The sequence below is a fragment of the Parasteatoda tepidariorum genome, chromosome 5 (genome assembly GCF_043381705.1).
Source record: "Parasteatoda tepidariorum isolate YZ-2023 chromosome 5, CAS_Ptep_4.0, whole genome shotgun sequence".
Lineage (NCBI taxonomy): Eukaryota > Metazoa > Arthropoda > Arachnida > Araneae > Theridiidae > Parasteatoda > Parasteatoda tepidariorum.
In genome coordinates, this window is record NC_092208.1 from 74,813,791 (window position 1) to 74,841,659 (window position 27,869).

Genomic DNA, 27,869 nt, shown 5'->3' on the forward strand with positions numbered 1-27,869 from the left:
CTTCAGAATCTTTCCATTTGTGACATTATGGCCGACACCCTTTTCCGCTCGGTAACCCCCACACAAAAGACGGACCTCCTCAAGACATGGATTTTCTCAAAAGGAATTAGTGCTAATGAACGAGACTCGCGCCACTGCACGCCACTTATTACGGGCACGCGTACAGAACGTGCCACTCACGTCAGGATTTACAGGACGCTGAATTTTGTCTTGCCGCCCCGGAAAGATCATCAAGATGAATCCGACATGTTCTTTATTGGAATCAGACACGCTCCAGAGGAAGATCAGCCCAACTATCGCATCCCATCACTGTTAATTTCAATTTCTTGAGAATTGTAATAAAAAAGCTATTGTGTATTGTAATAAAAACGAACATTTTACAATGACTTGTCTATTTATTAGTGCACTTCGGTGAATAAGTCTTTGTTCATCTACTAACAATGCAAATAAAGGTTTTGATTGTATAATTTGTCTAAATTTTCCTATTGATTTTTTCTTGAGTAGCTACAAATTATCGATTCAATTTTGTAACTCGAACTTGAAGTGCCAGACTTGACAAGAAAAAGCCAAGCATTTGAAGGAAATATTATTATTATTTTTTTTTTTAGGTGTTTCAAATAGTGAAATCTTTGCTTGTAGTAGTAATAGTTAATGGATTGATTTTTCTCAAAAAGAAAATTTTTTTTTGATACTCTTAACGTATTTGAGAAAATTAAATCTTTACTGTACAAAACCAAACGTTATTATTTGATAACGTGATATTTTAGGCGTTATCTTACTTAACTGACAATACTTAATATATTAAGTATAGACAATACTTGATTGCAAAAAGATTGAATGAATACTGAACTTACCTCAACCAAAGTAACCAGAAGAACGAATAGAGGTGGTGGACAGCAAGTATATCTGTCTGCATAGTATTTCCTGTCTCTGTCATCAGCCAGAAAATGATGAGCTATCTTGGCTACCATACTGTGGAACAGGGCTCTTTCCCTGTCCCGCAGCAACTCTTCTCTATCTCTGTGTTGAACAGCGATTCGAAAGCTACGGGTTCTTTTCCCGCTCATCTAAAATAAGCAAAAGAAACTAAAATTAACAAAACAATACACATCTTCAAAAAACAAATAAATCACATTGATTAAATTAAAGGAGGAGCAAGTTTGCAGCGAACCTGATAGAACTTCCGAAGTTAGACGAACTCCCAATAAGAATCAAGACCGAACTTTTCGAGTTTCCGAACTCTTCTATTTAATAACTCAAAATACCTAATTCTGGAAGTACATTAGAATTTTAAAGGTCCAGTAATCCATAAAGTTCATCGCGAAATTTGGAAAATTGCCGATCCATCCCATTGTTTCGAACAACATCTCGATGGCTATCAGCTCTTCCGACCTTTGAGGAAGCAGAACAATAAGAACAATCACCGTGGTCAGCCATTTTCTATCAACTGACTTCTGCTGACGCTCTTGCCACGCGTGATCCTGGCGCGAAGTATTGGCTTAGTCAAGCGTGGCGCACTTTCTCCATTATTGAACCAATATCACGCGTGGCAGGACTGTTGGTGACTGAAGAGTGGACATTGTTCTTATATAAATTAAGATTATGGACAATGAAATCGTTCTAAAAGAGTGCCAACGGTGTGACGTGTGGTTTTCTTTTGCATGGTACCAGTTTCTTAGAATGTTGGAATCTGAGATGTTGAATTTTTCATATATTTTAAAGTTAATTTCATTTCAGGTATAACAATAAACGAAAAGGATTAAAATAAATGAATATCATAACATTCCGGTACATTATGATTAATTTTTATTCTTTTTTTTTTAAATATTTTTTTTTTGCCTCATTTTATTCTACCTGAGAATAGCTTCATTATGTCATTTTTAGATAGTTTTATCAATTACTGCAGTTTGAAGCAACAAAACATTATGAAAAACCATAAAATAAACACTATTTTAACACTATTATTAACATTTATTTTAAGATTTATTCAAGACTTTGAATATCGCGTAAGATTTATTTAATGTTTTATCTTCCTATTCAATAATGTTAATTGTGTTAGATCTGAACTGATTTTAATCATCACACAAATTATTGACAAAATATATAATTATTGACAAAATTTATAATTATTAGATATAATTATTATTAACTTGTAGTTATTGACAAAAATATTCTATGAATCCATAGATTATGGGATTATTTTCACCCCTTCCCGATTTCTAGATTCTTTTTAAAAGAAAACTTTTTTTTTTTTTACTAAAATATTAATTATGTTACGTTCAGAACGGACTGGGGAGCTGTCATACCAATTTTACAAAACCATAAAACTAAAACTGATACGAATTTAAACATATACTTCAAAAACTTTTCTTAACTATATATAATGCTTAAATACTGACGATTTATCGTAAAATAATGGTATCTTCTAAATATCACGATAACGATATTTGAACAAAAGAAGAAAAAAAAAAAAGTATTCTCAAGCTATATTAAGAATACCTCTTATGCTAAATATCAAATGTACGATAATAATTATGAACAGCGAAAAATAATTTTTATCTGTTATCCAATGCAGTATTATCATGAATATTGATAAGTTCCATTTGGGCAAAGAAAATATTGAGAAAAATAAAATAACGTAAGCTAGATCGTAAAATATTGTGAAATATTGATGTTTGCTGTTAATAAATTCTTATATTGCAGAGCAAAAGTGCACGCTTATAAAATATGAAAATTAAAAATGATTTCTGGATGATTTTACTGTGATTTTCCATATTAAATCAGCGGTGAGCAATCCTGCCTATATTTACGAAGGCGTAATAGACATTAGAAGATTACTCTATTTTCTCACAGCTGAAATGTAGCAATAATGGAACAAATTTAAAAGAGCTGTCCTTTAAACTAATTTCTGTTGGGTCAGTGAATCCTGGTTTGTGGCGATTCGGAAGCGAACCGTGTCCTTATTTTCTCCATTTGTGATTTTCCAAAATTAAGATGACAAAGGGCAGCGTCTAAATTGGCCAATGTTTCTAAACTTATAGATAAAAAGACAGTCCGGATTTATTCTCTTTTTGGGTGACTGACTTTCATGAATTTTGATTACTCTGCTCAAATTGAAATTCTTATTTCGTTATTTTAATTTCCTTCAAATCGTATCTGTTTCAAATTTTTTTAATTCAAATCCGCATTCATGGAATAACTGAATAATTGATTTTTTTTTAAAATTAAATAATGCGCATCGAAATTACTTTTATTAAATTGTACATATTAAGCTTATTTTTTATTTAATTATGTGTATTTTTATTAAACTATGTACATCAAGCTTATTTTTATGAAATTGTGTGTATTAAGCTTATTTTTTATTCAATTATGTGCATTAAGCTTATCTTTTATTAAACTATGTGTATTGAATTTATTTTTATTGAATTATGTGTATTGAACTTATTTTTATTAAAGTGTGTACACCAAGCTTACTTTTTTTTTATAAAATTATGCGTAAAAGTTGTGAAAAATAAATTATTGCACATAAGCATTTCTGATTCCGAAGTGAGCCGTCAGAAGAGACTCTCCCCCTCCCCCCAAATTATACAGAATTCGAAATCTGACTCTACAGGCAAGATAAATCTATAATTTTCAATTGATTCAAATCAATAGTCTGTAACAAATTGATAAGATCAATCTATTTTATTGGAATCAACAGAATGTAATATATTCGAATTAATAAATTATAATAATCCTCTTACAATCAACAAGCTATAATCAACTGATTCGAGTCAACGGATTGTAATAAATGATGCAAACTATTTGAATACAGATTATTTTGTTCAATTTAAAATCAACAAATTCGAATTATTAATCCAAATCAACTCAAAGAACTATTGAATAGGCTTAATGAGAATAAATAAAATTCAATTTTAATTATTATACTGATTCGAATTCGTTTGTATTTAATAAGAAGATACAAGCAATTTAAACCTAGTGAAATCATTATTCGAATCATTCATTCAAATCACCAATTTAGAAGCCAATTATTTAATAAACGCTCGCTTAGAAGCTTTATATATCACTGAAATATAATATGCGCCTTTAATTGATATGCAAATTCCCAAGTGACAAATCCGACGTCGGACGAGAACGTATACATATGAAGACTCATGTCCCTTGGCGACAAATTAAAAAGATTCCTTTCAAACTAGATATCCTTTCTGCATAACGATTGGTAAGATTGATTTAGTTACGACCATTATAAAGAGAAGAAAAAAAAAACTTAACTTTTTATTATTATTTTACTTTCCAGGAAGCACCAGCAGAATTAAGTCCAGGCAGACAGACAACGGAAAACATTTTCTAGCTTTGCGGTATGCAAGACAATTTTTTTCCTTCGCCGCTTTAAAGAAAAAGCACCCGAAATAACCCAAGACGGGTCGTTAGCATTTATTGGTTTTGAAATTTCTAGGTCTTTTTTTTTCTTATAGCCGCTTTTAACTCATAGGCTGAGCATAATAATTTTTTTTATAACTTCTATTAGTTTTATTAATGGCTAGAATAAATGCCGAGAATTCAATGACAGCAAATATCAAATTAACTTAATTTAACCAATTAAGTAGACTTTAATTGATTAAACATAGCTCAAGTGTATCAAAAGATATTGCTTATTTCGTTACTTATTTCAAGTTAGATTGTGGCGAACTATTAAATAAAGCACGTTATAAATTAGAAGAATTCGAGAACGCTAAGGGGGTATTGTTAGATAGTATAAAACATTTAAAAAATAATTTAAAATCCAACACTGAAAAAATAATCAGACGAGTTTTTTAAAAATTCTAAGGAATAAATGTCTGTGTAATAAACAACAAATCGAACGTAATGATTTGTTATTATATATATAAGAAAAAAGATTTTTAAAAAAAATTTTATTTAATACACAGAGTTGAACAACAGACACATTTTTGGGTTTGCGAATTAACTTCTAGCCTTGTAACTTTAAACCAAACTCAGAAGGCAACGGAACTGCTGGATTAGCATTACGGCAGACTAAGGCTTTCGAGGACTTTTTAATGGAATTAATCCGCATTTGCGTTACATTAAGTTCGGTCACTTCATTGGGAGGCGAACGCTGCTTTTCTTTTGAGCCACCGCGACTTTTTCCAAACACGTTATATGAAAATAAGACTTTTTGTGTTTCGAGAAAGGTACATAGAATGAGTTTCGGGGCCGGGATAGCCTGGTTGGTAGGGCACTGGGTCCATGTCCAAGAGGTCGTGGGTTCGATCCCCGACGGCCGAAAACTGCCCGTGTAGTAAATGGTGACTGATGCACGTAAATCCAGATTCCCACAACAAATCATACCTTTGGGGGTACTGATCTGGGAGTTTCCTCGTCTTCTGGATTGGGTTCAAAATTACAAGGATACGGAGTTGAACATTAGTAGTCGTAAACCCAAAATTGGGACGGATGTTCAATGACGGTGATAATATAGAATGAGTTTTGCATAAATCTAAAAAGCCCGCTTTCATACAGTCTTGGTTTTGCTACTAAATTTACAATTAAGTATCATAAGTCTTTAGACGAAAAAAAACAAACATTGATGCAGACTTATTGCAAATGGAATTCAAATTATATAGCGGAAAAAAAGGTGATATATATAAAACGAACTTATAAAACAAAAGAAAAGATAAAACAAAATTTAAGGGAAAAAAAAAGAAGCAAAATATTTGAAATCAATGTTGGTTGAAGCAATGACATTCATAAAGCTNACAATGAGATAGATATTTATAACTCAATATCAATTTACCTCTTCCAAAACTTATTTTTTATGTGTTATATAAAATTAATATTGCATTTTCTTTCATTAAATTTTTTGTACATGTAATTTTTTTTACCAATAATTATTTTAAATTATGTTCTAAAAAAATAAGAGAAAAATTTTGATAATTTATTCAGGAGGATTTTAAAAAATCTAAATCAATGAAAACTTTTGAAACATACCAGAAATCTACCACATTAAAGATTCCAAAACATCATCTGTCTTAGATTCAATAGTGTTAGCAGTGGATTCTATATCATCGTGGTCTCACAGTGGACTGATCGTAAAGATACGGTCGCCAGTAGGGCACCAAAGTCGAGCATCACTGGCTGCTGTCAGTAAGTGGGTGGGTGACCATTTGGATCAGTGTGGTCTCCTGGAGTGATTTCTTGAGTAAAAATAAATAAATAAAAAAAAAAAAAAACATTGATGCATTCTTATTGCAAATGGAATTCAAATTATATAGCGGAAAAAAGGTGATATTTATAAAACGAACTATATAAAAAAAAGAAAAGATAAAACAAAATTTAAGGGGAAAAAAAAGAAGCAAAATATTTGAAATCAATGTTGGTTGTGGCAATGACATTCATAAAGCTTACATAATTATCTAAAGATTATATTCATGAAGATTTTATAACATAATACACATTTCTACGCGATCCCATGGAAACACACATCCGCATATGGGAATCCACATTAAATCACGGGTCTATCCTTGAAAGAGCGCGAGTGCGTCATCGTATGGCTTACGGTTCTTCCCAAAGGAGACCGGCAGTCGAATCTCTCTCCAAAAACCACTTGATAATGAAATCCAAATATCGGACTGCTTCAATCTACAAGTTGAGCAAGAAATAAAATTATTGTACACCCCCAACAGGCAAAGGAGTGATCGGTCGGGGCGCTGACACTACCACTGACTCACAAGATGACGTCAGCCCCCACACTATAAGGAGACGCCCTTGCCCTAAATGTAGCCGCATAAGTATCACAAAGTGATCTTGTTTTCTTTGCCCTGGTGCAAAAATGAAGTATGTTTAACGCAGATAAAAATAATAATAATATTACGCCAATCTGTTTAAAAAAAATATTGTTACAAAAATAATTTAAGATATTGTTACTAATTAAGATGATATTCACAAAACTGCGCAATTATTTAAAATGGTTTCAGAAGAAGTACAAATTTTTCCCGATAAGAAACAGAAAAAGTAATAAAATGAATTAAACTAACCCAAATTGCCATCAAAAACTTATGTTCTTTGATAAGAAAGATACTGAATACTTTGATAAAATAACACGAAATTTTTAAATAACATGTATTATATCTTACGAAAGTAAACAAATGAATAAATACTCCAATTTTTTTTAAAATAATCGAAATTGTCATTATGGAGTAACAATAAAATAATAAGTAAATAAAAATAAAGTGAAGTTTTGAAGTAAATACAAATTTTTCCTGGTAATAAGCAGAAAAACTTATAAAATTTATTAAACTAATTTAAATCGTCCTCAAAAAAAACTTCCTGATAAACATATAGACAAATGGAATTTTGAAATCCTCATTATGGAATACTTTAATGAAAAAAAAAAAGAAGAAAAAACGATAAAATTTTGAAATAATCCAAATTGTTATTATTGAATATCTTGATAACAATAAAATAATAAATAAATAAAAATAAAATTAAATTTTGGTGTAAGTAATACTACACATTTTTCCTGATAGCAAACAGAAAAACTAACTCACATCATCATTATGAAACTTCCTGATAAGAAACGTATCGACAAATGGATTTTTGAAATAAAAATAGAAATTGTCATAAAATACTTAAAAAAAGAAAAAAAAACGAAATCTGATAATGAACAAAAAAAGGGCTTACTTTTGAAATGATCCAAATTATCATTATAAAATTTCCTTATAAACAAAAAGACAAACAAAATTTTAAAATCAAAAGTCGAATTATCCTCATGGATTTCTCCGACAAGCAACAGAAAAACTAAAACCTAAATCACTTTCTAGGAGATAATAATAACTTTATGTACCTAAAAAAAAAAAAAATGTCCGACCAAGACATTTTTCTACGCGCGAAATCCTTTTATAGCAAGCAATACATTTTTCGGACATAGCCTAACTCCGCGGAGCCTACGCCTTTGTACAGAATAGCTTTGAGAGGCAAACCAAACGTATTAGAAATTCCTCCCCAAACCAGGAGGATCATTGTGCTGTGGGATGATTCGAACACGGGCATTCCGGATAAGAAAGAGCAATTCCATCCCATCAAATATTCTTTCGTTGCCTCCAAAACTTCTCCCACGGGAATATAGGAATGAATCCAATAAAAAATTCCACCCACATACCCAAACATAGTTGTTTTTATTTAGTTTTTATATCGGGTAGAGAGGGGGGGGGGTTGCGGTTTTCTTTTAGCAGTGCCCTCATTTCCTCTGGCTATCGACCTGCTCTATGCAATCTATATACAAGGACAGACATTTTACAGTTTTTGCCTCCCCCTAAAAGAAAAATCATAGTGTCTCTTCAATTATTGCATAAAGGAAAAAATATTTATGCTTTTGTTTAAAGGTTGAATATAAAGCAATTCAATTTACGTATTTAGGTAATGTACGGTAATGATTTTGTAAAATATCTTTATCGTATGGAATAAAAAGGGAAAAAATTAATAAATTTTTGCCACTCTATAATGAGGTTTTGTTCATTAAAACAACGCTGCGTTTATCAATTTCAAAATTAGTTATCCTAATTATAATAATTTGTTACAACATTCATTCATGTTAAAATTTTGTTGCTCTCAAAAATATTTATGTAAATTGAAAGTGAAATTCGTTATGTTCATTAACATATTTTTTTACGTTCGTTCGTTAATGTTCAGATTGTGTTATATTCATTAAAAAATGAAACTGGTAATAAAAAAATAATTTTTATGTTATTTAAAGAAATAATTTGTTATGATCATTTTTTAAAATTCATGCTCATTAAAAGTGTAATTCTGTATGCTTAGTGATAAAATTATTTTCGTTAAAGTAACCCATAATAATTTATTTTTTTTTTTTTTTTGCCTTTTTTCTAGCGAAATATATTAGGACTAGAAAAGATTAAGAAAACGATTCCAAAAGTTCAGTTGATATAAAATCGTTTGCTCCAAAAGATAACTTCTTTTCATAAGTTGAGATTAAAAAAAATAAATAAAAAAAAGACAGGACAAATTGGGATAGGAAGGTGAAGGGTGGTGGAAAAGATATTGCAAAGTGGTCGAAATAAAGCTAATTTGCGTTTTTTAAATAAAATTTTTTTAAATTGTTTTTTTTAATTATGCTTCAAAATTAGCAGACGATAACTTAAAATAGAAAGAGAAATATAATTTTTAGAAGGTCGTTTTAAAATAAAACGATAACGCAGAAATAAACATTTCTGTAGAACTACGTTGCATCAAAATTAAAAAACGAATATACAGCAAAAAGATATTAATTGTAGATTTGTAAAATATTTTCTTTTGTTATATATTTTTTTAGAACTGCTCAAAGAGTTTTATAATTTTTTTGATGGAAATACATGATTGATTACAGGTGTGAGGGCCACTCAATCTAGAAATTCATTCTTAGACGACCTTCAGTTTTATTTGTAAATATACATAAAAAATACATTATAATGGGTTTAAAAAAAATACATTATAATGAGTTTAAAACAATACATGTTCAATAGAAACAACTAAAACATTAAAATGCAAACTTAAAATGAATAGTTTTTATATATTTTTATTTTAAATCCAATAACTATTCCTTTCACTTTTAGTTATCCATTGTTTTCCAGATGATAACAAATACGTTTCTTCTTTTTTTTTTCTTTCTCTTTTTTAAAAATTCTAATTGAGACAACATTGGAACTTTAACCAAGGGTAAATATCTGATAGTAGCTTTAAATAATGCAATAAATTTAATAATAAAAAATTTTACGCAATATAAAAACACATTGATGTATCTACAAAATCCATCATCGGTTTTACACCTAAATAATGTGTCTTCCTTATTGTTTTCTTTCTAATTAAAATGAAACTTAAAAATTCTTATGTGTTCTATTTGGTGCAAGAAAAGAAACCTAAAAATCTTTTCAAAAATTTTAACCCACTCAGAATATTTGTCCATAACTCCGCGAAACCTATGGATTGGACAATATTTAAACTTTTAAAGGGAATCTTTCTTCATTACATCATGTTGTATAAAATCTATAATAACAGATACTAACTATACAATAGTTGATACTATTAACTAGCTACACAAGTAGATACTCACCATGTATAGTAGTGAATACTATAATTAGCTACAGCAGTTACTTAGCTACAGCAGTATATAGATAATTAGCTACAGCAGTATATATATACTAACCATGTGTAGCAGTGAATAATATACCAGGTAGCTACAGTAGTTGATAGATACTGACTATGTATAATAGTATTCAAATACTATACTAACTAGATACAGCAGTAGATGGGTACTAACTATGTATAATAGTGAATACTTAATTGTCATTAAAGTAGTGAATACTTAATAATTAGCAGCAGGTAGATAATGGCTATGCATAGTAGGGAATACTATACAAACTAGATACAGCAGTAGATGGATACAGACTATGTATAGTTGGAAATACTATACTAACTAGGTGCAGTAGATAGATAATGACCTATGTATAGGAGTGTATGTATACTACTTTAACTAGCTTCAGAACACTACTAACAATTAGCAGCAGATATTAAATTTGACGATAACAAAAGTAGCTATTACTAAAAAGTTCCTCTCTTTTATGAATTTAGGTTGAATCGAAACAAACTGTATGAAGCAAAACATTCCATCCTACAGTTTTAAGGGCAAAGGCCCTGAGACAGGACCCAACCCGAGATCAAAGATCGGATGTGGGATGGACAAGCCGACACCTATACTGCAATCTTCTAATTTTTGTTTTGAGAAATAGCTGATAAAGGAAGCAGAATATTCATAGTTTGTCACCTTCACGTTCTAAAGTATATTCAATTGATTCATTACTTTCTAAATTGATAAGCTTTCAAAAATTAGCAAAGAAATAGTTATGCGTTTAAAATAAACTGACATAACAAAAAGTAGTTTTTTTGTGTGTGCCTGTTTTCGTATGTAATAAGTTAACATCTCTTTAATGAATTGATATGTGAAGTTGACTTGTATTCGTTGATTAGTGTAAGAGAGAATTGATAAATGTTAATTTTAGAACATACTTGAGCTATGTTACCAATGTGTGTGGTTAAATTTATTTTAATTGTATTAAACGTTTATTGTGCTTCAAAAGCTTCCGAAAGAGATGTTTTAAATAATGCTTGTGTAAAGGAAATGTGATGATCGTAACGCCTCAAAAGTTATCCAACAAAATGAAAGATAACATCTGAAATAATGTTATGAATGTGTGTGGTTTAATCAACGAAATTGAGTTATGTTAATTTACTAGTGTAAATTTAAGTAAAGATCTTCATTATATAAGTTAATTGAATTTCAAACAAGAATGAATAGCAATTAAAATGATGAAAGCATGTGTGGCTAAATTGATTTCTGAAGAAATCAATTTAAAACAGTAGAAAGTTAATTACATCTCAGAAGATATTAAAGAAAAAAAAATTTAAATTTCATTGTAGGTTGTTAAATTAACTGACAATGTATGTTTAATTAACTGACTAAGCGACACTCGTTAATTGAAAAACAGATGTATGTTAATTTAATTGACAAATCGGTGTTTGTTAAAATAGGAAATTAGAAGATTTTTATTTTAGGTTATCGATTTAATAGGTTGCTTAATCAAATGATAAAATTTTGCATCAAAGAGTTAAATACCTGATTTTGTTTTTATCTTTTATGTTTATAGGCTCTCGTTTGACAGATGTAGATTAATTTAATTCAGAAATCGGCATTTGTTAAAATAAAAGAAATTGGAGGATCATTATTTGGGTTATCTATTTAATAGGTTGTTTAATCAAATGAAAAATTTTTGCATCAAAGGGTTAAATACCTATTTATGTTTTTATCTTTAATGTTCGAAAAATCGTATAGTTATAGGTTCTTGTATAAACATGTTTCAAAGTCAATATTGTCATGGATAGAGAAGGGTCGTGGGGTGGGTGGAGTGGGAGACAGGGAATGCAGGTAAAGACGGAAGTTGGGTTCGGAATTGCGCCAGACTTGTGACGGATATCCGCTGTTTTGCAGCACCCCTCCCTCACATATTTTTTTACCGACATTATTAAAAAAAATACTAATGAAATGAAAAGGGGGACGAAAAAATAATTAGAAAGTTCGTACAGCAGTTGGAATTAGAATTAATTTTATGACGATTATATTTGTACTAATTACTTATTATAATAGCTTTATAGTGATTATCTAAGTGCTAATGATATATGTATAATTATTGCAGATTTTCGTACAAAAAAAGAAACCGAATTCATGATTTGGTGCCCTGAAATAATGAGAGCATTATAGCTCAGAATTATTAAGCACTCTAAACAATTTTTTTTTTTAAATTAAGTTTCAAATAATATAATGCGAATAGTCCCACACAAATTTGTTTTAAAAAAATTGAAATTTTTAATAAATGTTGAACTTTGTAATTTCTTGAAGATGGTTTATTAAAAACGTATATAAATAAATTTTAAGAAATATTGAAATTAAAATTTTTAATTTTTTTAAAAATTTAAGTACATCGATTTTACTTTAGTGGAAAAAAGATTAATTTTAACTTATCGCACAACTAACTAAGTATAAATTAATTTAATATAATTATTACAATAAATGGAAACGGTAGCTAAAAACCATATTTTAATAAAAACATTATTTTGATTTTTTTTCCCTTTTTCGATATTTTAAAACTTATTTAAAATAATGAGTGTCTGCCTGTATTTATGCTTGTCTTGCTTATATTTCTAGAAAAAATTTGTGCTAGAATCTGAAAATTTGCAAGATTAATTAGCATTCATCGGACATTTACATTTTTTAATCTTGTACAGAAAATGAGCATTCAGCATCTTCTGCACTTAAAATAGCAAACCCATTGGGGACAATAACCTCAGAATTATAGAAAATTACGATGAAATTTATAATCATGAAAGATTAGGAATTTTTGTTTCTTTTTCGTTATCTCATTTTTTAAGGGAGAAACAAGTTTGCGCAAGAAAATTGATCTTGGTTTTATTTTCTCTTAGTTTTATTTTTCAGAAAAAAGAAAAAAAATCCTATGTAGGAATGCGTTGCCCACCTAAGACGCAAAATGAAGTATTCAACCAAAACTTAAAAAAAGAAAAAAAAGAAGAAAAAAAGAGTTTTAAATTATTTTCACTTTATTGATTCTTTGCTTTTATGTAAACCGCTGATTAAACTTTTAGTAGTACTACGAGTATTTCAATCCATTATTTTAGTTGAGACTTTTTGCCATCAAATGATGTGTTTGTATCACATATTTATGCATCGTTACAGATGGAATCCAGCGAAAAGGAAAATTCTCATTGAGTTCGTTTTTTTCCTCCAACCTAATGATCACCTTATGTTTAACAAATATTTGACCACACAAAATAAACGATTTCAACTTGTTTAAAAAGTAAAAAACAATAATAATAAATAAATTTAAAAAAATTGCATCTTTGAACCTTTTCTTTTCTGCACTTAGTAAGTATACAATAATTTGGATTCATTAAAATTAGGACTAAATTATTTAATTTAAGAAATAACAGATTTGATATCGGTGAGTTTTACTTATTTAAAAACTACATTAAGTTCAAAAACATGAAAATTGGAAAGCACCCAGTTTCTTGAGATTTTTTACTTAATAGGTGATATTTGTTCGTGTTGGAAAAATTGTAGATTAAGTTGTTAATACTTGTAACAAAATTGCTTTCTAGATGCTATGAGTGTAATATTTTGTGTAATTATCAACACAACGACATGAATCAAACAAAAGATGTTACGAAATTTAGTCTTCATTTTTATCTATTTAATGCATTTCTGTACAAAAACGATATTTTCTATTACAATATATGAGTTTAATTTTTTTAAAGGAATGAGTATTCAAAAATTTCAAATGAATGTTAGCTTAAATTGGAAAATTATCAACAATTTACCAAGGATTGTTTTTCCTCCATTTTATAATTACATTAGTACTTTATATACTTATATAAATATTTAATATAATTGTTCAGTACTGTTTTTTACTACATCTGTAAGTAATAGAAAATCACCGATTTTCAAGTATTAAATTTATAGCAGCAAAAAAGAGAAAAAAAAACTTGGTAAATATCGCCAAAGGTGTCCATACTAGTTTAAATTTACCGCGGATCAAATTATTTATATTCATATAGCACTATATGAGTATAACTGAGCATTTATATTCATAATACACAGTTATGAGTTTAAACGAAAAGCAATTGAATTATAGACAAAGCCATCAAACTCTGCACAGTTAAAATCTTATCTTGAATAAATAATAGGTTTGGGTCCCCGGTCTAAGATTATCTCACAATGTTTGACAACTGTTGCTTTAAAATATAATAAAGATACGAGGAAACTTCATTTAAAAATGTACAAAAACCACTTTTTTCATGTATCAGGTTTCTAAAATGCAAATAATGCATCTATATTACAGAGTATGCTACTATTTAAAACAAGCCGTCATCAGGTTGGAAAGAAAAAAAATCCGATCCTATTCTAAAATTTGATGTAGACGAGTTTTTGGGTATCTTTCACTATACCTGCGTCCTGCACGCATTATCCATACTTAACGTGCAGAGGTCATTTCATAATTTCGCAGAACAAGACCCATTCGTCAAAAGTTGTCATTTTTTGATGCACGCATGTGTTTAGTAGATTCTATCTACTTCGGTAACACCGCTATTCCCAAATATTTTTATTAACTCAATGAATTATTTAACCTCAAAACATCCGCATGCAATAAAGATATAGAACAACTTTTTTATTGCTAACGTTCGTTACTCATTCATAAATGTTTTGTTTTAATTATTCAAGGAATTCAACTATTTATGAAAAGATTAACTGACTTTTTTAGTTTCTGTTCCGATATTTAGTAATTTCAGTATGTTTAATTTCAGTATTAAAATTGACAATTTATAAAAATCAAACTTTCGCACTGAAGTACTTCCAAATATACTTCCAAATATTAGATCTTATTAGTTCTCGTTCCAATCCTCCACAATTACAGTTAATTAAAATCGAATAATTTCCTTAATTAACTTTTTTACGGAAGTGCCTTCTAAAAAATGGATCTCATTAGTTCCTGTTTCAACTCTGAATCTCCAAAAATTTGATCTTATTAATTTCTAAATCTGATATTCCGATTCTCCCCAATTTCGGTATATTTAAATCGAGTAATTTAAATTCTGTCATAAATTAAATCTGATTAGTTTCTGTACCAATCTTCCATAATTCCTCTAACTGAATATACGTATACATTATAGTCTGCATATTGAAACTCTATTTGAAATACCCTCCTAAAATTAGATCTAATTTTAGGAGGGTATTAGGAGCTAATTCTTTTCAGCTACTTCTGAAAATTTAAATCGAACAGTCTGTTATGATGAAATGGCGGATTGAATCCAAGAGGAATTTTTCACCGTTGACTCTTAAAATGAACAGTAAATAAAGAAGCAACTCAATTGAATGTGAAATTGGCGTTTGCAAAAATGATATATAGCGCGAAATAGCCGTGTCCAGATTTGTTAAAACCCCACTCAGTGTCTCCTTAGAAACCTGGGTGGCAGTTAAATTCTTAAGTCATTTATCAAACTGAATCGTCTGCTTTAGCCAAACGGCACTTTTCTCCCAGAAAATACAGGAGCTCCACAGGACACCAAGAGGGTCAACAGAGTAGTTTACTGTTGTATTGGATAGTGGGGAACAGTAGGGGCATTAGCCTCAGGGGTCTTCGACAGGTAAAACCACCTGAAGACAGTATCATTCCCAACACAACAGAAGGTTAGAACTACAGCCATAAATCTTTTTTTCAATATATTGTCTATAGCCCCAAAGACCCACCACAAATATAGTCATATAAAGAGGACAAAGAATTGGTCGACAAGAGAAAATTGAGATGCAATAAAAAAAATATAAAGAATTGGCCATTTGGTTGAAAGTCGTGCAAAAAAGAAAAATGATTAAGCTGCCAAGCTTAGTTTATATGCATCTGAGGAAGTGCTAGAAAATATGTGCTTACCAACTATAGCACAACTGTTGAACAGTTAAGAACAGTGCCTTATGATTTGATTAAACGTTTTGCCAACTCTAATCCTCCTGCTTATAAGGGAAATTAAAACTACATTCTAAATCAGTTAAAAAAAATAGTAGTGATTTAAAATTAGGCTATTCAAATAACCTCCAACAACTAGGGAATTTTAGTTGTAATTATTTTCAAAAACTGCTGAATTTCCGTAGTTTCAGAAAATTTTTCTATTGGTAACAAAAGTGATACATTATTACTTAACTAAATTAGAATAAAAAGAATTTTATTCTCCAAAACAATAAGCAAATATTAAATTTTCAACTGTAAACTCAAAAAGAGTTTTCTCTTCCGTTAGTTCTAGTCAATAAGTTAAATTCAATGAAATTTAAATAACAAAAAAGTTCTAAATTGGAAAAAAAAATTATAGTAATATAAAAGAATAGATAAAGTAATAAGCTAATTAAAAGACATTTTTTCTTCTTTTAAACTAAAGTTTTTTTCTTTGTCATTAGTTCCAGCCAATGCGTAGCAATAAAAATCAAAATTTAGCAAAGAATCGTAATAGCATTCAACAAATAAACAGCAAAAAGTATCTTTTTAGTAATTAAATAGTTTTATGGTCGTGGTAAAAAAAACAAAGTTATCAATTTTCCTGTGAAATTCTTAATTTATATAATTCCAACAAAACGCATAAAACTAGTAAAAATTTTTTTGAAGAAGTTATTTATTAATAAATATCTTTTATTTATTACTAAAAAATCATTTTAGCTATTAACTAAAACTCTATGAATTTTAAAGAATAGATTTTATATTTAATTTTTTTAGATATTCATCAGCGATCTTGATTAAAATGAGCATTTAAGCAGAATTAATAACAAAAAACGTGCTTTCAGAAAAGAGAAAGAAAAATAGTAACTTGCATTAGGACATAGTAAAATTGAAAAAATAAAATTCTATTATTTTTAAATATTTTGTTTTTCAGCAGTTCATAATTTTTTTTTGTTGATTTAAAGATATTTTTTACTTCTAAAACGTAGAATATAAAACACGTAGCAAAAGTAACTATTCAATTTTAAAATTACCCTCATTGCACAAAATTAAAAATTAAAGTAATCAGTAACAACTAAACATCAGTAACAAGTAAACAACTTCAACAAATCACATAAAATAAGTAAATCTAAATCTGAGGCAAGTTTGCTATTTTATGAAGACTAATTGTATAGAAATGCATAAAATGTATTATTTTTTGCAGCAAAATAATTTCAAATAAATGTAATTTTCTTTGCTTAATTTTTTGAAAATATCGGAACTATTTTATATTTTATAAATTTCAATTCCCTATCTTTAATACATATTTATAAATCTTCTACATAAATAATCATGAATATGAAATTGAAATTTCGTAACTTTTAAAGAATGTTATTGTCTGATCTTATTGTCATTTCTGATGTTATTGTCACAGTGTATTATATACAATATTAATACAATACAATGTACAATATTACAGAACAGTACGGATTATAGAAATACTTTTGTTGAATCTCGTTTAGTAAATTCTTATCAGAAAATTACAAATTCGAATTATAAAATTATAAATATAAATATTAACGAAAGTGCAAAATCCAAAATTTAATTAAAAAATAAATAAAATAAAACTGTCAAAGAATGCATTGGCAAACTAAATAAGTCCTTTTTTTAAATAATAATAAAAATAAACAATTCTTAAATTGATATTAAATAGTAAAGAAGACAATCAATTGTAAACAATCAAATCAGAAAATCGTTGATCTCAGGTCTTAGAACAAAATAAATACAAAACCTTTTTAAAAAACTGAAGGTTTAGTTGGTTAAAACTTAAAAATAAACTGGATTACTGAAAAAAAAATTAAAATAACAAAGATTAAAATTAAAGGCAGATAAACTAAATTTAACTGTAAAAATAATTACCTAGTAAACAAATTTTCCAGCATAATTGAAGATTCATGCCAATCCATGCGTAATCCAATAATATATTTATCCAAAATAATAAAACCACAACACACAAAACTATAGTCCACACGCTACCAGATTAACAGAGCAATCCCTACAGCATCCCTTCTCTACTCTTGTCAGAATTCGTCTGATCAGGCAATGCCGGAATTCCCGGATGAATACATGAGATGAGAATTGGATCTTCCCGCTGATTTTCGGAAGTTGGAGGGTTGGCAAAAACTAAAAACTGTCGCCAAGGATTTTGTCGCCAAACGCGCGTGGCAGAATCAGCGCAGGTGTTGTATTATGTGGAAGGGAGTAATAAAAAGAGGGAAGGAGGAATTGTGCCAGCGGGTTTTTTGAAAAGCGGATAGTGATTATAATATTTTTTTTTTTCACTTTTCGCCTCTTGGGCGAAGAACTGAGTGATTTTGAGAAGAAGCGATTGATTTGAGTTGATTTTCTTCAAGAGTAAATAAATAGCTCTATTTTATTAATCTATATAACTTAGGTCAAGATGAGCGAGATATACATTTAAATTAAACCAATTAACCCTTGTCCATTATACGACTTTGATTCTAAATATTAGATTTCTCATTGGATGAAAATCTGACTTTATTTTTAGGTATTACATCATGCATAGATGCAAACGATATTTTTGTAATATTTTTCTAATCAAATTTGCGAACGCTGGCTAATTTGCTCTTTTTTTTAAAAAAGATAATTTACAATAATTATTTTTAAGTTTTAAATTATTCGAATATTTAATAGAATTAGTCCGAATTTTTAGAATAGGTCTTGGTAATATTTGTTTTCAATAATTTTATACGTAGCAGGTAATTTATTGCAGACGATTATTTAGAAGGGGAAATTTTTTTTTTTCTTCTTCTGTGTTTTGCGTTTGGAATTTATTTTTAAATGGGAAGTTTTTACGTGATATTCGAGGATCAATAAAACAGTGAGCTCAGTCTATCGGCAGGAAAAAAATTCACCAAAGTATAGTCAATTTTTTAAATTGTTTTCAACCAAGGGTTATAGTTATAATCGTTACAATGATGACTGAAAACTACGGCCAGAGGTGACATAAAAATTAAAGGCTATAGTTAAAATAAAAAATAAATTTAGGAGTGTATTCGGAATATAAAGAATGCATTTGCGTCGGGTATGGAAAGAAGGAGGAATTAATGTTTCTAAACCGACAAAATTAAAGCGTTTTCATAAATTTAAGTTTTAATCTCGTGTTCCAAAGAATAAACCACTTCTGACAGTAAAAAAAAAAGCTGGAAAGAATGAAATGGTGCAAACCAAGATTGTTGTGTGGCTTGGAGGGTTGATAAAAGATATTATTTAGAGACAAAAATATGTTCTCCGTGTCTTATGGCAATCAAGACATTCGATTTTGAGGGATGAAAACTTTGCAGCTAGAATTGAATGAGTGCAAACAAACTTGGGAGGATATGATCCTTAAAGAAAAAGTCAACTCAGATGTTTATTAAGATATTCTTGACCATTAGATGATTCCTTTGACAGAAGTCTATTTTGAGGATAACTTCTTACAGGAAAATATTTGGTAGAAGCAGCGCAAAATTACAGTATTAGCGCGGCCAGCTAATTCTCCAGATCTAACTCAATTGCATATTCATGGGGAAAAGTTAAAAAAGCAAACTACAAGAAGTTGTTCCTACGAAACAAATCGGAGTTAATAGAGAGCTTTAAGTCTACCTGGGCTAATGTTGACAAAAAAGGCTGTCAAAAACTTCCCTATTCCATGCAAGATCGTTTACACGCTGTGATTAAAGCTAAGGCAATGCTATGCAACTTTTTCACCGTTTATAGTTGAGTTTTAGAGTTTACAATAAAACATTTTAATATTTTGGACTGCATAAAATATTTGTTTTTTTTCTTCAATGACAAATTGCGTAATTAATTTATGCTTTATTTTTTATATTTTTAATGTTTAACAATACTGTGAAATGTGTAGACATAAATAGTTAAATTTGTAAAAAAACAATTAAAGGTAAGAAACTTTTTAATGTCAAATTTTTTCAATTATTAGAATATTTTGAATTAATTTTCACAATTGTTGATTCATAAATCTTCATTTATTTCACAAATCAAGATATATTTGAAAGTGCTATTAATCAAAATTTCCTCCTATGCTGTTTTTTCCATGATTACTTTTTTTTCACAATATTTTCTTACATTACCTAATTAGTACTATTAATGTTACTAGTTAGTACTTTAACTGGGGTAAAATAAACTTCACATTTTTAAAGTAAACTTTAAGAGGGCATATTGAAATATAATATTAGACTCTCGCTAAAAGCCAAAATTTAAGTAAAAAATGGACCACCCAGAATAACTTTTGATATAATGATCGGATTTCAGAGTCAATAATTTATTCTTGATGGCTTGAGGGGGTGACCTCAAATATGCTAATTAATTAGTGCCGATATTATATTTTAAATTAGGAAATCAGACACAAAAACGTAGATTTTCTGAATATATACATGCCTTTTTTTAATAAGGAATGTGGAATTCTGACCCCCACAATTTAGGGGGTAACCGCAATCTGTGAAATATGGTCCTCATAGCTTGAAATTTGATCAGGAAAGTGATCCTAAGTTTGAAACCTTTCATGTTAATTTTATTTTTTGCGCATTTCGACTTAAATCGAGAACTTTATGAGCGAGTTGAAAAATTTTTGCACACTATTATAAAATTCGTTTCACCAAATATAGTTCCATAGAAAAATAGCTTTTAATAATTATATGTTATTTTTTTTAAATAATAATCGAAAAAATTCTAAGAAATAAAATTTTTTGCATCATTTCAAAGTATGTAACTTTAGGTGGCAAAATACAAAATTTCAGCGAAATCGGTCAAATATTCCTTGAGAAAACGAATTTTAAAGAAGCCGTAGAATAAAATGCAATTTCTCAAGAATTTCTCCACCGACTCCATTCAAATTTTGTATTTTTCATATAAAATTACATTCGTTAAAATGGTGTAAAAATTGTATGCTTTACAATTCAAGATGTTTTTGACCAATTTCGAAAAAAATTAATAATAAAAAAATATTAAATGTTTACTAAAAGTTACATTTTTTATGGAATTATCTTTGGATAAACGAACTGCATAGTTGTGTGCAAAAGTGCCTAAAAGGTTTTTGAGATATGGCGAAATACGCAAAAAATAATTAATTATCATATCACCCATTCAAACGATTAGGCTTTAATTCTAGAAGGTGAAAATCCGGATCATTAGTTAAAAAGTTATTGAGGGAGGTTCGTTTTTTTTATTTATTTTGAGCACTGTACATTTACCATCACAGAATATAGACATACATTGTTTCACAAAATACGTGCAAATTAAAGAAACGAATTGAACTATAGTCATTTTTTTTTATAACACGCAAAATTAAAAAAAATTCTTTAGTTACAAAAATGTTTCCACTAAAGATTGATGTACTTTTTCCCCTACTACTAAAAAAAAAATCATTTAAAATTACGTTAAAAAAAATTTAACGTTTTTATGGGAATATAAACATTCTCCAGCTTTGAAATTAAACACTTCCCTGACTTTTTTTAAAAAGATTAAAAATTCCTAATGTTATCAAGAATTTGCAAGTCAAAATTTAAGTAATTTGGGAATTGGATAAATATATTATTCAAATCATCAGGAATAATATTTTGGTGTATTATTTTATTTGCTTCAAAGCCTTAACAGTGAAGAATAAGTGTTTTCGGAAATATTAATGCACTTTATTTTAATTTAGATAGAATGTGCTTAAGATAACACTCTTGATCCAGCTAAACAAATCTGAAGAGCAAATATAAAATATCCTCATTGTATCATTTGAATAAATTTGATTTAATTTAATAATTTTTTAGAGTGCAATGTTATTAAATATGATTCTATTATATAATGCATTAGTCTATTAAGAAATGAAAAGATTTATTGCATGATAATTGTTAATGATAGATATAATTGCTACAGATCAAAGTTGATGTTTCTGAATAGATACATTTTTTTTAGAATTAATTGGTAATTTCTTACAATACAAAGCTTAAAATAAATTTGTTAAAAAGTTTAACTTTCATATTTTTTTTATACTCGCAGATTTTTTATACTCGCAGATTTCTATTTATACTCGCAGCTACAGCGTGAAGTATGATACAACAGTGGTTTATAAAGTAATTATGTTTAAAAACGTTTATTATTAATTATAAGATACAGATTAATATTAAAAGAACGAAGAAATTTATTACATTATGATTATTAATGACAGATAATTGCTACAGATCAAAGTTGATGTTTCCGAATAGATAATTTTTTTTAGTATTAATTGGTAATTTCTAGCAATTCAAAGAACAAATATAAATTTGTCAAAAAGTTTAACTTTCTTATTCTTTTTATTCATTATTATGATTTTTCGTTACATTCACAGCTACAGCATGAAGTATGATATAACAGTTGTTTATAATGTAATTATATTTACAAAAAGTTTATTATTAATTATAAGATACAGATTAATAATAATTATACTATAACTCTATATTTAAATGTTATTGTTAATTATTTAATTTAATAATTTTCTTAAAGTGTAATATTATTAAGTATAATTGTATCATATAATATATTAGGCTATTAAAAGAACGAAGAAATTTATTGCGTGATGATTATTAATGATAGATAATTGCTACAGATCAAAGTTGATGTTTCCGAGTAGATAATTTTTTTCAGTATTAATTGTTAATTTCTAGAAATTCAAAGAATAAAAATAAATTCGTCAAAAAGTTTAACTTTCACATTTTTTAATGATTTTTCTTTATATTCACAGCTACAGCATGAAGTATGATATAACAGTTGTTATATTTACAAAAAGTTTATTTTTAATAATAAGATATGTATAATTCTATAATTAAGCGTTATTGTTAATGTGTGAATTTACGCTCGGTGTAACGACCCCTGTCGTCCAAGCAAAAATGAACGTTGTAACGGGAGATCGCTATATCGTAAGTGCATAAGAATGTTTTTTTTTTTTGTTGAATATTTATTCATAAACAATAAATGCTTAACTGATTTCGATAAAACCATGTTATACTTCATGCTTTAAGGAAAACAAATGAGACTGACAAAATAATTTTTAACAAAACGCAACAATTTTCATTAAAGAATAACACATGTCTAAAGAACTGCTAAGCCTAAACAACTACAAAACCAAAGAGGATGAGAACAGAATAACGTGAAAATAAACCACCCAAGAAGAGAGATATTTCACAAAAATAGTGAATAATATCTCTAAATAACAAAAGTATGATTCATACATTTTTTACACCATTCAGAGATAAATTGACAAAGCTATGGAAGAAAAGAGTGAATTCTTTCTCTTGCAGTTGTCAATATTGTAAAATAATTTATATTTCAATAACTTTAGAACCACAGATAAGGACAACCTGGAATAAAAATCCAGGGGTCCGGTTTTGAGTATGACAAATATTGATTGTACAGAATGTTTATATATCAAAGGTTTCACATAATGTTTAAGTTGCATATTTTTAGAACTTAATTTTAATTAGAGCACAAGCATACATACAAAATTTGATTAAATTCACTGCTTTCTGGAATTATACGAAAGCTACTCTGGAGATTGGCAGGAGCAGCAGAGAAAAAAATTTGCTTCACAGGTTGAAGATTATTTTATTATATTTTATAACTGGCGTTGAACAGCCCGACCCGATTCTGAGTTTACGACAACTCCGCAGCCTTGTAATTTCATACCCAACCCAGAACACAAGGGAACTCTTGGATCAAGCATTACGACAAACCTAGCCTTCATAGAGGAATTTTGAAGGAACTAACCGACATTTGTGTTACATGGAGAGAAAAACCACAAAAACTAATCTCTCACGGTTAGCCCCACGGACAGGTAATTCTAACCTATGATCCATCTACCGCTTAGGATACGTTCGCACTGTGGTCAGTTCGAACTGGGAGCAGAAGCCTTCGCTTGGATTCGAACCTGGGTCACCTTATTGGGAGGCGAACGTTCTGTACCCTGAGCCACCACGGCTTTACAGACAGCTGATTGGAAAAATCTTATCACCTGCGATTTGAAACAAAAGATGATAATTGATAATTCAAGTGAATTGTGAGGGGCATCCCCCCTCCCCCAAATCTCGCTTTGCTAATTTTTATGCTAATTTTTTTGAAGTATGTATTTTAAGTTGGGAAATCAGATACAAAAACGAACTTTCTAGAGATTTTTTTTTTTTTTTTGTGGTTGTGGATTTAGCCACAATCTTGGAAATAAGGTCGCAAAAGGCAGGAAAGCGGTTAAAAGTTAGTACCTCTTAATATTAATTTGACTTTTTGAGCATTTAGCTATCGCAAAGTAGTGGTATTTTTGAACCTTCATTTCTTAAAATCTATTCGCCCGATTCTCTTCAAAATTTGGATTTAAGCATTTGAAATTGCGTAGTTATAATTAGCGAAAACATTTGTGCGCATTACATTTTTAAAATCTTTTCAATCATCAAAACAAATAATAAAAAATAAAATTTTTTTTGCGTGGAAATATCTTTGGATAAACATTTTTGTTATTATTGTGTACAAAAATTTTTGATGCCTTCGAATAACTCCAGAAACATGGATGTCCACAAACATGGATGCCTTCGAATAATTTCAATCGCTTTCCTGGCGAAACCATTGGGACAATATTTCCCAGATTGCGGCTAAACACCTAGAATCAAAATCCTTCAAAAAAAAAGTATGTTTACTCCAAGAAAGTTCGTTTTTGTGTTTGATCTCGTAACTTATAATATCGTTCGCATAAATTACGTTGCTTATTAAGAATTGTAAAATATCGTTTGCATAAATTATGTTGCATACTAAGAATTGTAAAATATCGTTTGCATAAATTACGTTTATTAAGAATTGTAAAATATCGTTCGCATAAATTATGTTGCATATTAAGAATTGTAAAATATTGTTTGCATAAATTATGTTGTATATTAAGAATTGCTCTCTAATCATCAAGTGAGCCCTAGCAAAAGTAGAAATACGTACATTAGATCAAAATTTATTAAAGGAGTTCTTTTTTCTTGAGGAAGGGGGGAGGGCGAAGCACTACCTTTGTTGATAATTTTTTTACCAGTCAAAATACATAACATTTTTTTTTTAAATATTTATAAAAGAATGAATTTAGTAGCCCATGTCAAGTGTTTTATTATATTCGTTTTACTATCATAAATCTGCAAGCTTGTGTGCTTTATACAATAAAAAAAGTAAAATACAATATTTTTATATTAAAATAAACACAAAACAAATTATAGAGAAAGAAGAATAAGAGTTCAAACTGAAATCAGGATTGCAGCCTGAATTGAACCTGATACATTCAGGCTTCGATACACTTAATGTAACTGGAANATAAAAAATTCGGGAAAATTCATCGAATTTCGTTCCGGTTTTTTGGTTTTCCGGTTTTCTGATTTCCGGATAACGGGTTCTGTACTGTATAAGAAAAGCGAGTTTTTCTTGTAAATTTTATTGAAATTTTGTGTTTTTGGTTAAATGACGTTTCAGTGCAATGCGTTTTGATTAAAAAAAAAGAGATAACATTACAAATAGTTAAAGTCAGTCATTTTAATCCTTTTTTGTTTGATTGTTACATGTTATTTTTTAAAAAACGATAAATAATAATTTAAATTCATAGTCAAATTTTAAAGGGTTCAAAATTACAAATCAATTTTTATTTTAATTACCTTATATTAATTTAAGCTTAATTACTCAAACGCCGTGAGTACGGTATAAGGCTTATATATTATCAAAGAACAACACAACCATTTATTTAATTATGCAAAAAAATAACCCAATTTTAATATAAAAGAGTTTTTAGTAAAATGTCCAAAAATATTTGAAAAGGAATAACTTTTTTTAAAATATCAGATCTAATTTAATATCCTTCACGTTGAGTATTGGTTACATTATTTGTTTTCTGTTTTCTATGTTTATTATTTCAATTCCTCTCTCTCTCTGTATATATATATATATATATATATATAGTGATGCTGGCTTTCGGTGTGGGAACCATGTCTTAGCGATCAGTCTGCGAAGGGACCGAGGGTGTGCGATATTGGAAATCGTTATATTGTTCTAATGTAAAGTGTTCGACTTCATGCAGGTCGTCAAACTACCGAAGTGGGGCTGCCATCCCTTGTGGCATGTCTTCGGAATATCCTCAGGGATGTTTCCCAAATCATTGCCAATAGCCCATAGTGCAACATAAATAAACTACAGCTATATATATATTGAGAAATTCAGGAATGCTAGAATGCTAATATTTCAAAAATCGCAAGATCACTGCGAATTTCATAGCACGGAGTAAACAAAAAAAAATTAAATGAACTCATCAGTATAAAATTTCGAAATACTTAATTTGCATTAAACCATGCTTTAAATGAAGTCATCAATCTTAAAGACACTATAAAAAAAGTCATATACAAATTTCTGTATTCCCAATGTGCTTATATACAATTTCCAACGTAAATAATGTGCTTACGCACAATGAACATACAGTTTTCCCAGGAGATAAGCATTCATTAATTTTCTGTCAAAAAGGGTAGTTTGAAGTTTCAATGACAGATTCCCCATTAAAAAGAATGATACAATACATTCTTTGACAAGAAAATGGCAAATTTGGCTTATCTCAATAACGTTTGGAATGAGTAGGCAAATTTCAGGGCAGAGTCGGCGAGTTTAGCAAAGTCTCTTACTGAATAGAACCCTTCAAATCACTTCGATTCAATAGCAAGATTTAAAGAAATCGTTTTCGTGAAAACGATTTCACTTTACTTATCTTCCTATAGAGAGAGTATTTGTTGGAAAGTGAAAGACCATCATAAGGAAAAGTAGGTGGTATTTGTTGGCGAACAATACAATGCCAAGAATGCTGAGCAGTCCTTGTGTAGTCTTTTAAAGCCTGTGTGAGCTGATCTGTCACTTAAAATTTACGGATTATTGATGTTTAAAGCTGGTGTGAAATGAACAGTTCTGAATTATAATTTATGAACTGAACTTTCCATGAGGTCAAGAAATATTCCTCCTTCTTCTTTCATATAAAAATGAACTATACTTGCCCTTGAAATAGGAAAGAAAAATTTCAAGGGTTAATTTGTAATTTTTGACAGTTATTGTTGAAAGTTAAAGAAAATCCAGACTTAGAAAACATGCTAAAGATTTTTAATTGGAAAGAATTTACCATCGTTTTTCACTAATTTTTACGCTGCCCAATTATTTATTTTGTAATTGACATGGTATATTAAATATCCATTGTAACTATAACACAAGCTTGAGTTTTTTAAGTTTAAGTAAGATAAAATAAAATTAAATAAAAACAACGATTGGAGATAATTTAAGCGAAATCTGCTTAATTTACATATAAAAATTATATCAAATTGCTTATTTTTTAAAAACTTATTTGCGAAATGTTCATTTGTTAATTTTTTTAAAATATTTTCTTTTTTTTTTTTAATATTCCTCTTAAAGAAGAATCTATAAAAGGAAAAAAATTTTTAAAGCTTAATCTCCTGATTCTAGGAAAAAAAGGTACCGGAAAAAAAGGTACGGAAAAAAGGTCCCGGAAAAAAGGTACCTGGAAAAAAAGGTCCCGGAAAAAAAGGTCCCCGGAAAAAAAAGGTACCTGTGTAGGGAAAATTCTGAAGGGGAAAATATTTGAAATGAGAAGATTAGATTGAAGCGCATTTTGCTGTTCCGTGCATGTTTNCATACCCAGCTTATAAAAAAAAGACATACCGCGACTCTAATTAAAAAGGACCAATACTTTCA

The 27,869-nt window shown here is 28.9% G+C and overlaps 1 protein-coding gene across 1 annotated transcript in view; it reads right to left on the bottom strand.

Annotated features, from left to right (window-relative positions):
* LOC107438948 (rhomboid-related protein 2) overlaps positions 1–27,869 on the bottom strand; it is a 303,078-nt gene that overhangs the window by 11,056 nt on the left and 264,153 nt on the right. Inside the window, exon 6 of the mRNA XM_043042883.2 lies at positions 855–1,067. Coding sequence (XP_042898817.1) covers positions 855–1,067 — 213 coding nt within the window. The remainder of the gene's footprint in view (positions 1–854; positions 1,068–27,869) is intronic.